The 17,179-nt window shown below is 39.2% G+C and overlaps 1 protein-coding gene across 2 annotated transcripts in view; it reads left to right on the forward strand.

The window, feature by feature from the left end:
- The window catches only part of SYK (spleen associated tyrosine kinase), a 48,555-nt gene that overhangs the window by 12,345 nt on the left and 19,031 nt on the right, over positions 1-17,179 (forward strand). The window contains exons 2-4 of one of the 2 annotated variants that reach the window (XM_051777426.1): positions 5,933-6,378; positions 7,849-8,009; positions 16,185-16,323. In XM_051777426.1, the coding sequence (XP_051633386.1) occupies positions 5,965-6,378; positions 7,849-8,009; positions 16,185-16,323 (714 nt within the window). In that variant the 5' untranslated portion in view covers positions 5,933-5,964. Of the gene's footprint in view, positions 1-5,932; positions 6,379-7,848; positions 8,010-16,184; positions 16,344-17,179 lie in introns of those variants that run through there. The other variant, XM_051777427.1, reaches the window with a different exon arrangement.

Raw genomic sequence — 17,179 nt, forward strand, 5'->3', positions numbered from 1 at the left:
TGTTTCACCACTGCATGGCTTTTGATCTTCCGTCACGCTTCAGTCATTTTGCTTATGGATGAGTAAACTGATCCATCAGAAGTCCCTAAGTCTCCTTCCACATTTCTGCTTGGTCTTTTTTAGAAAGATTCATACTCCTATTTATAATTTTCTTATAGATATATTAAAGTGGAGACCAATAGGTAAATAATATTATACTCTTTGCCATGCAAACCTTTCAACAAAACAGTTATTCTCTCTTTATCCTCATCTAAATAAAAAAGATGAAATAGAAGTAAGCTCAGGGTAGCAGTTTTTTCCTTACACTTTCCAAGTGGGTTTTCCTGAGTTTTGCTCTTCTGCTTTGAGAGAATGTTCTGCTTCCCTTTATGCATGGAATGTGTGAGATACTAAACTCCTGTGCTATGTCTGGAGTACCCACCGTTTCAACATTGATGAGGAAGCTACCTGAGAGGAAGTGGGTACCTAATTTTCCTGTGTATTTGCATAATACATTTTCTTTCATGTAGGACAAACTTGATATCTGCATAAATTTGTAGCTTCCTTAAAAATCAAATTTAACGACCAAAGGGAGAACTGAACTTCAGACACTCTTTTGTGTTTATGCTCAAACACATCTGGGTAACTGGCTGCACTTCCTTCAGCCCCCTTAAGGGTAAAGCTCTACATTCAGCCCTTCAGGCTCCTAATCTCCATCTTACAGTCAAACATTTGTAGCTCTGCTCACTTGAAAAACTCAGCACTATTTGTCACCTGGAGGAATTTGGAAGAGGAGAAAACTGAGAATCCAAATATGTTTTCTTCTGCTGTGTTACTGGCCCTAGAAGGGTATTGTACTCCTGAAAGGAAGGCAAGATTTTGAAAGTCCAACCAAAGAGAGCATCCATCTCAAATTCACGCATTCTTTCAAAATTGATAAGAAATTTTTAACCATTATCTCAAGTTTTGTGTGTTTATTTGGCTCCTTGCATCCCAGGGAACACTACATCAGTCCAAACATTTCCTACCATTGCTGAACACTGAATATTCTTCACACCTTGCCTGAAATCTATCAACATTAACCTGTTTTGCAAAAGTAAATCAGGCCTTTGTTGTCTGAAACAGTAATGAATAAATCACTTGTGAAATCTATGATACCATAAGAATCCTGCTGTGGTTCTTTCCATAACTGAGAAATATTCTCTATACTTTAGAAACTTTTTATAGCAGGCCTTCTTATTTCTCTATTTTACATTCTGAAGATTTAAAAGGGCGTCCCTCATCAATGCCATTACTGGCATTTCATCTAATTTGCAACCAGCGGATTTTTTTTTCCTCTCTGTTTTAGGAATTTGTGTCTGAACGAATCATCTTGAAGAGAGTATAGTAAATACTGAGATTAATCTGAGATTAAAAAATACCCTGAGGAGTAGCCTGATCTGAAACACATCGAAGTCAGAGTGAATTTAACTTTCAGTAGCCATCAGGATTTTTGTAGCCAGGGAAGGTGAGTTTACCTCCTCTAGCCCTGCCCACTCCCTCTGTTCCCCATCAACAAACACACTTTTATTTTGGTAGATCTTATTTTCAGTCTAAAGTTCTTTATCTTTTTAAGATATGAAAGTTCTAACATTTTTTTAATTCTGAAAATAAAGGTATGGCAAAAAGGGACTTTCATTAAATACTTCCATGAAAATAAATTTCTATAGATAAAGAGTGTGATGGTATTTTTCATCTTGACATTTGTTCACTACAGTGTTACTTTGAACAGGTACACCAGTGCAATACCACTCTTGGGATGAGACACACTGGGATTATTTTGTCATCTTTTCCAAGTACATTGTGCAGTGGTGTTGAAGAGCCAGTGTCAACTGTTCATCCACCCAAGTTCTTTCATTCCTAAAAACCTAGCAGCAAATCTCCTCTCTTCCACCCTTCCTGAAAGTGATACTGAATACCTGAAGCCTGCCTTCAAGGGCCAGTTTGCCAGATGTGGGGTGAAGTATGTTCTTTTCCTAACCAGCAGTAGGTGTGGTGCAGAGTGGAGTAAAAAAGAATGACATAGTAACATAAGTTTGTCTGTGGGAAACAAGCAAGCAGGAATGAAGGAAACAGGAACTACAGCATTCAAAATCTCCATACTTGTAATGACTTTCAGAGTAATAGAATCAGAGTCACAGAAGCATCTAGGTTGTAAAAGATCTTAAGATCATCAAGTCCAACTGTAAACCTAACATTGCCAAATCCTATATCAGACCATATCCCTAAGCACCATGTCTGCAGGTCTTTTAAATACCTTCAGGATGGTGACTTAACCACTTCCCTGGGCAGCCTGTTCCAACGCTTCATAACCCCTTCAGCAAAAAATTTTTTCTGGTATCCACTCTAAACCTCCCCAGTACTGCTTGAGGCCATTTCCTCTCATCATATAACACATGGCAAGAGACTGACACCAACCTTGCCTGGAGTGCCTGGCCCATGCTACTGTCCCTTGCAGCAGAGTTGTTCTCCCCCATGGCTTCCTCACTGCCTGATGCCATGTCCTGCCAAGAGAGACATGTGAAGTGACACAGCTTGCCTTGTGCAAGAGTGGAAAAGTCTGGGAAGCATCAGAAGGCTTTGGGAGAAGAGAGGCAAAAGAAGAGCCTCTTGAAGGCTAGGAAGCAGCCACAGCCCTGGGGCAGGGCAGAGAGATGTGGGGCTGGACCAGGCTGTGCCTCTCTCTCTGCATCCCCTTGGAGCGCAGGGAGAGACGGGAGGGATGGAGAGCAAGAGGAAAACCTTAATCTCCTTCACACCTCCCCAGCGCTCAGGCTGAGGTGTGTGAGTTGCATGTGGCAGGCTCTGGCAAGCTGCCAGAGGGTCCTGGGAGATGAGCTGCTCCCTCCAAAACTCCAAGCCCCCACACAATCCCCCAGACACCACCAGGCTAGCACAGGGTACCTGGAAGATGTGGTCAGGGAAGAAAGAAGAACTTACTGAGAATCTTCCCTGCTAGTGTGCCTGGCACTCTTGCATTCACAGTCCCAGGACAGTCTCCTATGGAACCCATGGCACTGTGCAACTGGACAGAGGGAAGAGAGGCACTGGAAGGGGCTGCAATTGCACAGAGCCCAGAGCTGCTGCTGTCCCCTTTGCCAAAGCTGATAGAACAAGCTGAACATCCTGCCTGCATGTCTTGTGTGTGTGTATCCACAGCAGTCCTGGACAAACTGTGAGGGAACAGGCACTGCTGAAAAACATCAAGGTCACAGACTGTCACAGGTGATGTTACAAGAGTGCCAGGCACTGCCCCATCAGGGAAGCAGATGCTCCAAAAGGGGCAAAGACTAATCCACAGGATGTTTCCCCTTGTTTGAACTTCATTAAATTCCTTTCATCCCAATTTTTCACCCTTTCCATGTCCCTTTGAATGGCAACACAACCCTGTGCCTGTGATGTTTCAGGCACTACGCCCTGTCCTGTACTATCTGTGAACCTGCTGAGGCTGCACTCTTCCCTTTGTCCACCTCCCTCATGAAAATCTTAAATAATATTGACCTCAGTCCTGATCCTGGGCTTCAGCTCTACTAACTGGCCTCCAGCTGGACTTTCTGTTATTGATTGGAATCATCTGGCCCTGCATTATGCTAATGAATGGATCCATTCCATCTAAGGAGAGCTTTGTCTGGTACAGTCAAAATAGTCATTTTGCATAGTATTTTATGCAGAATCAATTTTTGGCGGTGACTTACTGAGGACTGCCTTGCATCTATTCAATTACAACTTTCTTTTGCAATGAATAGAAAAAAAAGTTATGTCAGTAGATCAATATATGAACTCAAACCAGTAACTTTCGGTTGCAGACCACAAGAGTAATAAAAAACATGCTACACAGAGCTCTGTTTTGTAGGGTTGCATTGGCTCTGCAACTTTGATGTCTGCCTTCTTTGGGAAGGAGGGAGAAGACTGTTGCACAGTTTGGCCAGCTGCAAGCCAAATGGGCTACTGACCCCATTCACATACAACCTGAACTGTTTAATGCTGACTCCACAGACTGCTGCATGGCTTCTTTAAAATCGTGCTTTCCATTTTATTGTGAAGTGCTAATTATTTTTACTCCTATGTCTTTCACGGCAATAGAAGCAGAATCTGAACTTCTGATCCTTTTGTCCACTTCTAGCCAAGGTGGTAGGAGCTGGGAAAAGAGATCTGCAGTAACCTGAACAAAACAGAGATAACACATACTGTATTTAGTGCGTTGTATTTAGTATATTGATGTTCATGGGTTTCATATTAGGCATATATGCATACTACCTAGTATACATTTTGGAAAACAAGAATAAAAGATGTCCACTGACACAAAGAAACAAGTTATTTTCCTTTTATATACTTGCAGTATTGTTTAATTAGCCTAAAATCCGTGTAATACACTACACATAACAGAAGCTCTCACCTATTTTGTATACTTGAGAATATTTTGATATTAAGTTGTCACAAATGAACTTAAAAGACAAGGAAATAAAAATGCTGGCAATGAGGTTGTGAGCTATTTCCTAAGGAGAAACGTTATCTAACACAGACAATGTAAACATAAACACATAGTGCTAGTTTTATTCAGCATTTAATGTGTTATTTGAAAGTAATTTTGGGGGATTTTACAGATGTGCAGACAGTAATACTTTGTGGAATTTTTCTTTTCTTTTTAGACAGAAAGGTGTTTGGCTGTTCCTAAATGGCATGCCTTCCTTTTTATGCACCATAAACTGCAGATGTAATGGTTTGACCAGTCCTGATTAAGCAGTGGTTGGACTGGGGAAGCATTTGGAGTGGAAAGTATATGAATAACCCATAATGTTTGGAAATTATTAATGACTTGACTGGTGAACTTGCAATTACATAGTTAATTGTGGTTATGGGACACTTCATCTGACAAAAAAAGAGCATATCATAACATATAATAATATCTGTAAGATATATTAAACACGTATTAGAGATTGCTTTTATTGTTATGAATAAAAGAACTGAGGATATTTTTGTTATGATCACTAATATTCTTCAGAGATGCTGCATTTGATTCTCATCTATGTTTTTGTTGGTAGTACGCTTTCATATTATTTCAATATGAGCTGTTTGAAATTGAAACTATTCAAAAAGACGTCACTTTTTTTTTTACCATTAAAAAAAACTAATAAAAAAACCCTGATAAATCTCTGTGGAGAGAAATGTTAACTGTTTAATTTCATGCTTCGATATGGCTTTTGTCCATACTCAACCCACATGCTTGCATACAATTCTCTTACAGGCAAAATTATATGTCATAAAACTATTCTCAGTTAGTCTTTCTTACCTAGTTATTTCCTCTTATTGAAGGAGGCCAATAAAAAGAATGGACAGAGACACTCAGACAAATGAAGATGTCAGGACCTCTGTATAGTTAAGCAACACAGCAGACAGGGAAAGAGTTAAAAGAAAATTGGGCGGTTATGGAAAATCTTTTTATTACTGTATAACAGGGAAAAAGTTTCTATTAAGATTTAAAAACTCAACTTCTAACAAGATTAAAATACAAGTGTGATCCTCATTCCAAAATAATTTTTTAATTACCAGCCCTATGTATCACCAACAAATGCATTACCAACACAGCCTCAAGCTGCACCAGTAGAGGTTCAGGCTGGACATCAGGAAGAATTTATTCACAGAAAGAGTTGTTAAAGGTTGGAAAGGCCTGCCCAGGATGGTGATGGAGTCACCATCCCTAGAGGCATTCAGGAAACAACTGGACAGAGCACTCAGTGCCATGGTCTAGTTGACAAGGCGGTGATCAGCCACAGCTTGGAATCCCTGATCTCGGAGGTCATTTCCAGACTAAATAATTCTGTGATTCTGTTAACATACCACAGGTGAACCACCATTTGCTGGTTTATCCGCTTTTTTTCAACTGATACTCATGTCTCTGTCTGTGTATTTTCAGATACTGGGTTTACTACTTGGAAAAGAAAAGGGATGGCTTCCAACACAGCAAACCCTGCCAACCACTTGCCGTACTTCTTCGGCAACATCACACGTGAAGATGCCGAGGAGTACCTGATGCAAGGAGGAGCAAGTGATGGACTGTACTTGCTCCGCCAAAGCCGGAATTACCTGGGGGGCTTTGCCTTATCCTTGGCCCACGGAAGGAAGGTCCATCACTACACAATTGAGAGGGAGCTGAGTGGCTCGTACGCTATTGCAGGAGGCAAGTCACATGCCAGTCCTGCTGAACTCGTTAAGTATCACTCAGAGGAAGCTGATGGCCTTATCTGTCTACTGAGGAAACCTTTCAACCGACCACCAGGCATTGAACCCAAAACAGGACCCTTTGAAGATTTGAAAGAGAACCTTATCAGAGAATATGTCAAACAAACTTGGAATTTGCAGGTAAAACCAGACTGATCTTGCCATGAAGTGGTCTTTGAGCTGGGAGAAAAAGAGATTCCGGTGTTTGTTTCTAGCTCTTGCTGTTGCTAGGTAGTATTTTTTTACAATGGAATTATAGCCATTTGAGTTTGAACAGTGGGTTGTTTTTCTTCTCCCCAAGAAATGCAGTAACTTGGCCCTAAGTGTAGTTTCCCTGAAATTTACAAAACTTAGAATTTCTGTGATGTCTTGGGCTAGCATAATCTTATCTACTACTGCACTAACATGTCTCATCAGATTTGGACCAAAAATTAATAGATGTCATGAACAAGATACAAAAAATATTTCTTTGATTGCTGTTAGCTCTGAATTTTTATGAAATGATATTCAGAGAGGCATGGTGACGTGATGACTTGTTTTGCATCCTCCTCTCTTAGCTGGTCTTGTTTCCATGATGCTAATTTAGATTGTGTCCAAAACTAACTTTTCCTGAAACAGGGGAGTTTCTACATTGCAGTGTAGAACTGCAGTACATTCAGTACTGCATGTGCCAAGTAGGAATGTTCCATGTGAAGGATGGATTTTTTTCCTGAGAATTACTATGAGGAAGCCAGTCTTAACATGGCAACACTAGTACAGGAGTCTGCAACAGGAATATTATCTCACCTTGGAATGCCATCATGAGTTATCTTCATGAACTCACAGATCTACACAAGATTTTTAATCTCCTTTGCTACTAGCAAGTAACCCTGTGAATTCTACTCTTTGAAATATGTGGAACAATTCCCAAACTGGCAAAGGCCGAAACTTATTTTCTGCAAGTGCTGAGGCTCACAATCTTTTTTCTGCAGAGTCTGAGCCCAGTCTAAAGGGAGGCTGATGAACTCAAGCTAAAAACTAATGAAACTAGGGGGTTTTGCCATGAGATTCTGGGCCTCGTTTAGAATTGGTAGGTTATAGATGAGATTAGAATTATCACTTCACTCTAAAATTGGGACTGTTCTGTCTGCTCTGAGGAAATTTGCGTTGATGTCTTTGACATAGACATGCTGCAACAATGAAAAGCACGTTCAGATTATATCAGTACACTGCCACAAGATATGTAATTTGGAGGTATGTTTGAAATCTCACACTGACACTGTTTACTTAAGTATGTCTCACTAGCATAAAAGTAAGACTTTATTTTAAATCACAGTATAGCATATTATAATACGGTTAAATTCTGCTATATTAAGGGCTTAATTTATTGCCTAATTTTCCTTCTTTTTCTCAGAGGTACAGGAAGAACCCCAGTTTCGTGATGTTTAGATTGCCATACGTTAGTTTTTGGTTTAAAGTCTTTACAGAAACCAGACCTTTTCTTCACACACAACAAATACACGCAGATTTTGGATGTCCCAGAATCAGTCCCATTAGGCTGGGGGTCAACCTGCCATGTTTTTATTGCAGAAGATAGTCTGACTGTCCCACCATGCTTTTACTACTCTCCAGGGCCATGCTCTTGAACAAGCTATCATTAGTCAGAAGCCTCAGCTGGAGAAGTTGATTGCCACCACAGCCCATGAAAAGATGCCGTGGTTCCACGGGAGGATCTCTCGGGAGGAGTCAGAGCACCGTATCCTCGCTGGGTCAAGAAACAATGGAAAATTTCTGTGAGTGCTTTTTTTTCTGTGGTATTGCTTGTTTGCCTACAGGGCTGCTGTAAAATTCTTCTGAATAAATCTCAGATGAGACCATGCCCTGAAGGGTGGCTCATTCGCAGTGAGAGAACCCAGTCCAGCATGATAGACGAGACATGATGCTTTCTACACTGAGCAAGTGCCTCACCTAACTAAAGATGGGAAACTGTAGCAAAAGCATGGGATACCTGCAGGGGTGTCCACTGGGACCTGCTGGAGCCCAGGACAGCCCCTGGCCTCTGCAGCCCCACTGCCAAAACCTGACTGCCTGTACCCCATATGTACATTTACTAAACTGGTACAATTATAGGCAAACTGCTTATCTTGGCAACTGTTGGGATCTGTATCTGCCAGGTGTCCCAGGGACAGTGGTGATGCTTTGTTTTGTGGGTAAGCATATTGGAAGAAGGAATTGCTTCCACCTTGACAGCACCACCTTGTGTCTGCTGCTTACCATCTGCATTTGGCTGGCCTGATGTTTTGTTTTCTGAGAACAAGTGTGCCTCTCAGGACAGTGACAGACAGCCATCAGTACGGACTAGAGCCAGACAAAGACTTCTAACCAAAAAGGTTTTCTTTTGGAAAGTTCTCATTTGGAAAATATCAGTGTTTTGAAAGAGCCACCTTTTGTCATTCTCCCCCTCCCACTCCAAACAAGAGAATAATTATACAATGATAGAAAACGAACCTTAAAAGTCATGGTCGGGTAAGGCTCACTTAGAGGTGTGTAATTTCCAAGAGAAATTTCATCACCTATGTGTGTAACAACTCTTTCACTTTACTGATTTGCTGTGACTCTACCACACAGGAACCAGTAACTCCTCTAAATCTTAATTTTCAGTGGAGTTAATTCCTATGAAGTCTTACCTATGAATATGTTGAATGTAGTGACATCTCATTTCTTGAAAACTCTTTTCATCTCTCAGTCCTTGAATTTTTTTTTTGTGTCTCATGCAATTAGCCATGCATCTGCATTTTTAGCCCCTTAGTCTGTATTTCTGAGTTTCACATCCAGAGGGTCGTTTACCCAGTTGCTTTCATTGCCAAGTGTAACAAACCCTTGGCATAAATTTGTCACAGATTTTGTTATATCTGTAATAAAAAAGTGTTACAAAAGTTCGTGGAGCCATATATTTCAGTTATTGCAGATTCATCTTTTATCAGTGCTTCTTCCCGCCACACAGGAGTTTCATGGATTTGATGTACATAGTTGCTGTTCTAGATTACCAACCCAGCATTACCATTCAATACTCCTTTTTCTTGACATCTGACTTTGCTAGTTTCTTTTCCTACATTTTAGACACAGGGTCAGGTGGACATGTAATCTGAAATAAAACATCAATCCTTTCTTTTAATGATTTTTTTTTCTTTTTTTTCCTAAAAAAATATTGCCTTACTGCTTTCTGTTTCAACACCTTACCAAATCGATGTTATAGCAGCTGAGTAACGATATGGATCATATATTAAAATTTGCAGCTTTTCCAGTTTGCCTCATGCACGTTTCTATGTGGCCAAAAACGGGGAGGGGAGGGGGAAAGAAGCTAATTTTTCTCCAAAGAAAAGGATCCATTGGCTAATATTTCTTAACAACAGGTGTAGGCTTTGGAGTAAGGGAGTGAGACTTTTTAGCAGACTAGACCTTTTCAGTCTCTATTATAAACACTGATCTCATTTTAATTTTCTATAAGCATTCCTACTGCTTTGAATAGAAATACTTTCCCAGGATTTCCCTGTGTTCCCTAAAGATTCCCTAAAGACTGAGCTGTCTGCAGTGACATGCTCAATGAGCTGTGTGGGGAATATTCAGGCCTTGTCCCACTAGTTGTGTTGGTGGGTCTGTACCTTATATAGTTTTGCTGGAACTCAGGTGGCTGCTTTCATATCAGGTAGATAAACCCATAGAGGAGAAAATGCCAACTTTAGGGCTCTCTTCAAACCATAAGAAGTGCCACAGGAGCTTAAGTAATATGAGTATATAACTGCTAGTGTGTTGAGCTTGGGTCTCTCTTATTAAGCATAATAATGTTTACATCTGCATCTGTAGGGTGTTTTCCAGTGCATTGATTGTCTTTGCACAGACTTCCTATCTGGTCAGTTTGGAGCTTAGTAACCACTCACCTGCCATTTACTTTTATGGTCTCAGGGAATAAACAGAGCAGCAAGAGAAATAATGTGTTGCTCATTTGCGTCAGAAATCCATTATTTTGTCTTCCTGAGCCTTTCTAGCTTTTAGATCCATAGACCTAGAGGTTCACAGCAAACAACAAAAGGACTGTCTAATTCAGAGAGGTTTTCTGCAGCAGTTCGCTTCAACATGGGCTTGCTCAGAAGGTGTTGAGAAATAAACCACTCATTTCTGGGTAACTGAAGCAGCATCAGCAAAGCTACTGTGTGTGAGAGTGGTGCATTGTTTTACATTTCAGGCACAGACATCACACAGCTTTGCTTACCGAGCAGCAGTGCTTGGCAGAATATTCTGTACGTCTGTGAACTGAAGACTGTGAGTTTGTGGATGTGGCTGCTCAGGGACTGTTTTTTCTTACACTGGCTGATATACTCAAGCCTGGTTGCTGACTGAAAAGTAAAACTTAAACACAGTCAAGGTCTAAGACAAGTTTGCTTGTTGAGGTAGGAATTGGAGCCCGGGAACATAGAGGGAAGATAGATTTTTAATGAGATGAAGTACTCCAGGGCTATTTAACAATTCCACAAACTGATGCTAGTATATGACAAAAATCACATTTTTATCATGGAAAAAAATAATAAATATTAGAAGACTAGAATATTTCTATATATTTTTAACAAGTCTCTGAAACTTCATTGCACCAGAAATTTGCTATCTGTCTGACCTAACTGCCTTGAAACAAAATCCAGCACAGCAGTCTCTCTGAGAACATATCTAAATCTAGATTTCTTTAGCACTGCTTTGCAGCAGTATAGGATTACAAAATCTAGAATTATTCTAAATATATTAATTATGGAAATAGTTGAAAAGTTTCCTGACTGCAGTTCAAAATACCGTGAATAACACCATAAGGACAACACTACAACTCACTCAAAGAAAAATTCTGAGCTAACTGGGAATTTTCAAAGGTCTTTTTAAAGTTTTTCGTGAGTGAAGAGTCAATAAAGTAAGAATGTATGTGGATGCTAAAGAGTTTGTTTTCAAACCCAAACATAGCAACAATGTCATGAAATGACATGAAATAAAAAGGTGTCCTTCTCTTCTGGGAAGAACACTTAAGTAAGATTGCCACTTGGCACAAAATTTGGGGAAAAAAATGTAGCAGTAGAATAAAAGTAAAATATCTCTAAAAGAATATGAAGAACAACTGGAAATAGAGAACTTTAAGCCCCAGTTAAATTCATTAACACACTTTGCATTCTATGTTGGATGACAATTCTTGACCAAACTTCTGGGTTTTATTAGATTTTGCCTGGTAGGACGCATTGATCATAGATCAAACTATTAACATTGGTAATACTGTTATTGATATTGTAATAGTATTTATATTTATAATGTATCATAACATATTTATAATGTTGTCAATATTATGTATGTGACTGTACACATGTGAACCAGTTTAAAAATAAATTGTAACTGTGCTAACAGTGACAGAACAGCAATATAAGAAAAGTCAGTTTTCTCTACAGTTTCACATAGGAAACAGCTCTGTTATGTGGTAAGTGTTGGCACATCTTGATTTATCACCAGTAATGACCACTTCAGTTACATGAACATGTGATCTTGCATGTGTATTAGAAACCAGAAGTTCTGAAGTTGGAGGGGGATAAAGAATATTCAGAAAGACTGTTAAACTTAAAAATCAACATTACAGAAATGTAAGTGAAGGCATTGCATAATTAGCAGTTTAGTCTCTGTAAACTTTTTACATGGGTTCACGGGTGTTATGTAGTTCACATAAAATATGAACAGTTATGTAAAAAGAAAGTAGGAAACTATTTTGGTATCATGTGAATGTCTTCAGTATGCAATGAGACTACTAAAGAGGACAAAAGTAGTTTAGACTATTAGAATGATTCACAGCAATGCTCGTCATGGCATCCCATGACATCTAGAAACTAAACTGTCTCTTATATGTCACAATAATTAACACTAGTAAAAACGTTTCAAAATAACAAGTTTTGAATTGCAGTTGTCTGTAGGAGTTTTCTTGTCTTTTTCTTGATTAAAAATTTCTTTTCCTATTATACTTAGCAGTCTATATTTACACTAATCTTACTGCCTTCTAGGACTTTCCCACTACTAGGGTGCATACTGATCTAGGAGATTTATCTGACCTTGTAGAGTATTCTTTAAATGATTCTACTGATATTAAGTTTGTATCCACAAATGGAACTGGACATTGTTGATATCAAATAAGGTGAAAATGAGACCTCAATTCAGGGCTACTAATTAACGATGAAGTTCCTCTCCAAAGTGCCAAGCAGTTGATGGACTTACACGACAGAAAAACGTTTCAAGATAAAACACAGACAGTGAACCTTGTTTCTGGGGGTGCTGTCTTCCACTCCATGGCAGCTTGGGAGAGTTGTGTTCTGAACTTCAGTTAGGTGCATAGCTGAGTGACACTGCAGTGGGGCTGTGGCTTCTCAAAGCTGGCTCTTCTTTGTCTGCTTCAGCAGGAAGAGCCAAAGGTGTGAAAAAAGCCGCGGTCCCCTCCTAAGGTAGCTGAGCTGAGAAGGTGCCCTATTGAGGTGCAGTTTTACAGCAAAGCTGTTTGTCAGGGGTTTGGTGGAACACAGTTTATTTTGCCAGCAGGGTGAAGTCAGCTAAAACAGACCAGTGTGATGCAATCTTTCTCGCAAAAGTATTTTGTAACTGTGCAGCAGCCTTAGGAGGAGGTGAATTTTCAGGTTCCGTTGTAGATAGCAACAGTGTGAGGCTGAGCTGTCTCCTAAATTCTATAGTGTGCTGACATTTCTGAAGCAGCTTTGAGTGTGTTACCGAACAGAGGAGAGGAAATGATGCAAATGCAGGCAGAGGTCGATCCATTTTGTCCTTTATATAATTCTTCTACAGATGGCACCAAGTTCATTCCTTATTGCCTTAAAACTTGGAACATGTGCAGTGTGCAGCAGATCTTTGAAGTGATAATGAGTGGCCATGTTGCTAATAGCATTACCAGAGAGATGGTCATAAGGGCAGACAAGCAGGGAATGGCTGGAGCTCGATCAGCAGTGAGGAATGTCAGTATCTCTGGCGTCAACAAAGCTGTAATCGCTGAGAAGGCAAAGCAAGGCATAGAATAAACTTGGATTGGCCTTGGATTCAGGAGGAAGAACAATGTCACACCATTCCTAAAACAAGCATTTTACTCCTTTATTTTCTTCATTATTCTCCGCTGTAAAATGCTGCAACTTCTGGGGTTTTTTTCTACACAGTAAATGAGTCATGTTATAGTAGCAATTTATTTTTTTTTTTTTTTACCCTCAGGGATATTTTCCTTTAGAAAGAGAGGGATCATTTGGTTTTTCAGATGGAAGCAGAAAAAAATTGAGGCATTGTTCATTTTACTTCCAAAGAAAAATAGACTTTACCAAAGGAGGGAATGGATAGATATTTACACTGTCTGTAATGATGGTCCAAATAGGTATTGATTGCTATCTGGGTTACAGTCACAAAAACATAGAAATTACTCAAACATAGATTGTATGAAATAGAAAACCAATACCTAAATTTGATTGCATTGCATAAGGTAACAGTTTGAGATTCTACTTTCCTTTTTGTGTTGTTTTAAAAAATCTAGGTAGCTTGGCACTTCTTGAAAATATCCATGAATTCAATTTTTTTCTCAATGAAGTTGTTCATATTTCTGATTAATTTCAGTGGATGAAAGGGCAATATTGTTTATCTACAGGTGTTTATTATCTTTATGTTTTTCTTCTGTACATTTGTAATTCTCTGCTATAGCATGAAATGGAAGACCAGGTGATATTTCAGTACTGGCTTCCTTGCCAAAATGCTTTCTTTTGTTGTTTTTTTTGTGGTTTTGGGGAGTTTTCTGTGTGTGTGTGTGTGTGTGTTTTGGTTTGGGGTTTTTGTTTGTTTGGGGGTTTTTTGTTGGGTTTTTTTGGTTGTTGTTGTTTTGTTTTTTGGTTTTTGCTGGTTTTTTTGTAAGGATCCTGGTTGTACTGGAGTTGACTACCTACAGTTTAAAAGACACCTGCTAGGTGTTTTTTTCTCCTGACCCTAGGAGAACAAGGCTCCCCCTGGACCCTGGTCAATCATTAGTGTTAGAATGGAGACTTCTTTTAGGATGTGGGGTGATAGAGCAGTCTGACAGAAGTTGCCCTGACTGTGAACTGCAGATGTCTTCAGAGTTATGTAGCTGTTGGGTTAGGGGAAGAAAACACTCAGAAATGCACCTGCAACCTTATAAACCTGAACTCTGCCTAAATCCTTCACTAAACTGTGATAGAGCTGTTTGGGTCTGTGCTATGGTCTTTAGCAATCAGGGCTCTCCTCTCCTGTGGGTGCCTGTGCTCTCAAGAAATGTTTACAGTGCTTCTTGTGATAGTATCAACTCTTGCAAATGATAATCAGTTTCAATAGATCTAATTGCACTGGAGCCACCATTTTTTCACGTGGAACACAAAGGACATTTGTTACTGGGAAGCAATCCATTGCATTTTTCTAGTCTTACTTGTGCTTTATTCTGAGGAGAAGTTTGATTGCAAAAAAGTTTGTGTTTTAGAAGCAATGTCCTCTATTCTGAAAATACTTTTCTAAGCCTCATTTGCTTAGAGCAAGTCAGAGGAAGACAAAGTAAAAGCCACTCTTCATTTTAGCAGAGCCCATTGCTCTTCACTGGTCAGTCAGCACAGGAAATCAACATGCTGAGAAAACACCTATCATGAAAAACCACAGTGTGTTTCAATTTGCCTTAGAGACTTAGGCAAGCTACTTTGGTTTCAGAAAACAAAAAAAATTGACATTACTTCCCTTTTCCTTTAGCCAGTGTCCTGTTCAATATGAGGCAACAAGAATCACTCTACTTAAAAAAAGCAGGTGCATGAGTAGTTCAGACAAAACATAGTTCTACTTCAGCGTTGAGTGAGTCAGCTGAGGAACAGAATGTAATACCTACCTCTGCAATCTTTTGAGATACAATAACAAGTACTAGTGCTGCACCAACAAAGCTTCTCAGCATCTTAGTGAGCATATACTGCTGTATTTCTTTCCAGGGCTGTTCAAAAGAGTTCAAGAGAGAGTGAGTAGATTTCTGTGCACATTGGAGCAAGAAATATTTCACTGTTGCAGAATCTGTGTTTTTCACTAAAAAAGCCAGAAAATTTTTGGTCTAGCACTATTGCTGTCTCACTGTCAGCAGTAAGTGCACATGGGCAACTCAAACTAAAAGAAAAAGCCTACTTTCTAAACTCAGAAACACTGCACTGGCTGTGATGGAGCCAGTGGCAAATTCCTGTCTCCTCTGAGTCCAGTCACCAGAATACACAGACCCTGAGTACACATAAAACAACTCTGCCACACTTCACAGGCATCTGAGATGGTGTTTGCAGGTCTTTTGAAAAAAGGAGATCATCCTGGCTACCTATGAATTTTAGACACGATTTTTATATTACGTTTCATGATCTGTCCATGGTGAAGTTTAGATATATATGTGCCAACGCCACCTAGAGTTTCAAATGAATTTTGCATGAAATCTGCAACAAAGCAATGTCTTTACTGAAATTTTAAGAATTAATGATTACAGAAATGCATTCCCAGAAAAAAAAAAATCTATTTCAGAGCACAGAGATTTTCTCTTTGTTTGATTTTCACATTATATTCTTTTAATGTTTTATTTTCTGCTCTTACTGTCAAATAAAATACACAAGAGAGGTAGGCCAGCACTGCAGAAGCTTTCAAATGCTTATTTAGAGCAGTCTTTATGCATTGCACAGTGTTCTGCAGCCATGGATTTTCTGTTTCAATCTGTTGCATTTTGGGGAAAAGAAGGGAAACTTCGGGGAATTTATCTGAAAACAAGCTACGCAAAGAAATAAATGAAAAGCTTAACAAAATGTCTCCAAAAGTTGCAATGCTGACTTTGTTTTGTTTTTAACTCAAAATCTAAAAAATATTCCTGTTAGATTGTAACCCTGAAAATCTTATTCCTGCAGTATCCGAGAGAGGGACAGGAATGGTTCCTATGCCCTGTGCCTGCTAAATGATGGAAAAGTACTGCATTACCGAATTGACAGAGATAAGACAGGAAAGCTCTCCATACCAGACGGAAAAAGGTTTGACACCCTCTGGCAGGTCTGTTAAATTTTTATCACGTGGATAACTGTCATCAGATTTCCCTGTAACTGACCAAGGCAGCTTTGTTTTGTTTTGCCATGTTGCAATAGCCTTTGGCCAAAACCAATGTGTTCTGGCAGGTTATTTTTTATATGTTTCCAACTTTGTGTGGCTTCTATACGTGAGGAAAATATATGTTAATACAGACAGCTATGTGAGTGTAGAGGGTTTAATCATTTCTAAATGTAATGTTGCAGCCTAGCCGAGTTCAAAATTGCTGTAATTAGTTATTCAGTTGGCTGAACATTCTCTGGAATGGAAGTCCATTTGCATTTGCAAATGACCATATTCATGGCTATGCTTGGTGTAGTCTTTTGTTAATGACCTTTATGACAGCAGCAAAGAGAGTTCCAGGAAGTACAAATTGAATGATTTGAGATGCTGTACACATAATGCAGTCTTTAGCTTTGAAATTCTCTACCTTCAAATCTGCGAAAGGTTAATTTGCTGAGGCTTACCACCAAAATATGTTTGAACATTGGTAAAGATTAAATAACTAAGAAGTGCATACTTCTTAATACTAAAATTGAATACTAGTGAAATGAGTACTGAGGGAATTGAAACCCCCATAGAAATCTCTTATGTCCTCTTGCTTAAAAATCTATTAATGTAAAGTGACTCACAAATCTAAAATATGATTCTTTGTTTGCATATATTAATTCTTAGCCTTTTTGTAAATGTCCTGCATATTTCTTTCCTGGTGTCACTGGAAATTTTAAAGCAGCTGTGCTGTCTTACAATTTTTTTTTTTAACATGTCTGCAACTCTTACTCTCACAGACTGTCTCCTTTCTACCCAAAGGCACCAAAGTAAA

This window comes from Manacus candei, unplaced genomic scaffold (assembly GCF_025592945.1).
Source record: "Manacus candei isolate 608988 ecotype Guabito, Panama unplaced genomic scaffold, ASM2559294v1 h1tg000010l, whole genome shotgun sequence".
Lineage (NCBI taxonomy): Eukaryota > Metazoa > Chordata > Aves > Passeriformes > Pipridae > Manacus > Manacus candei.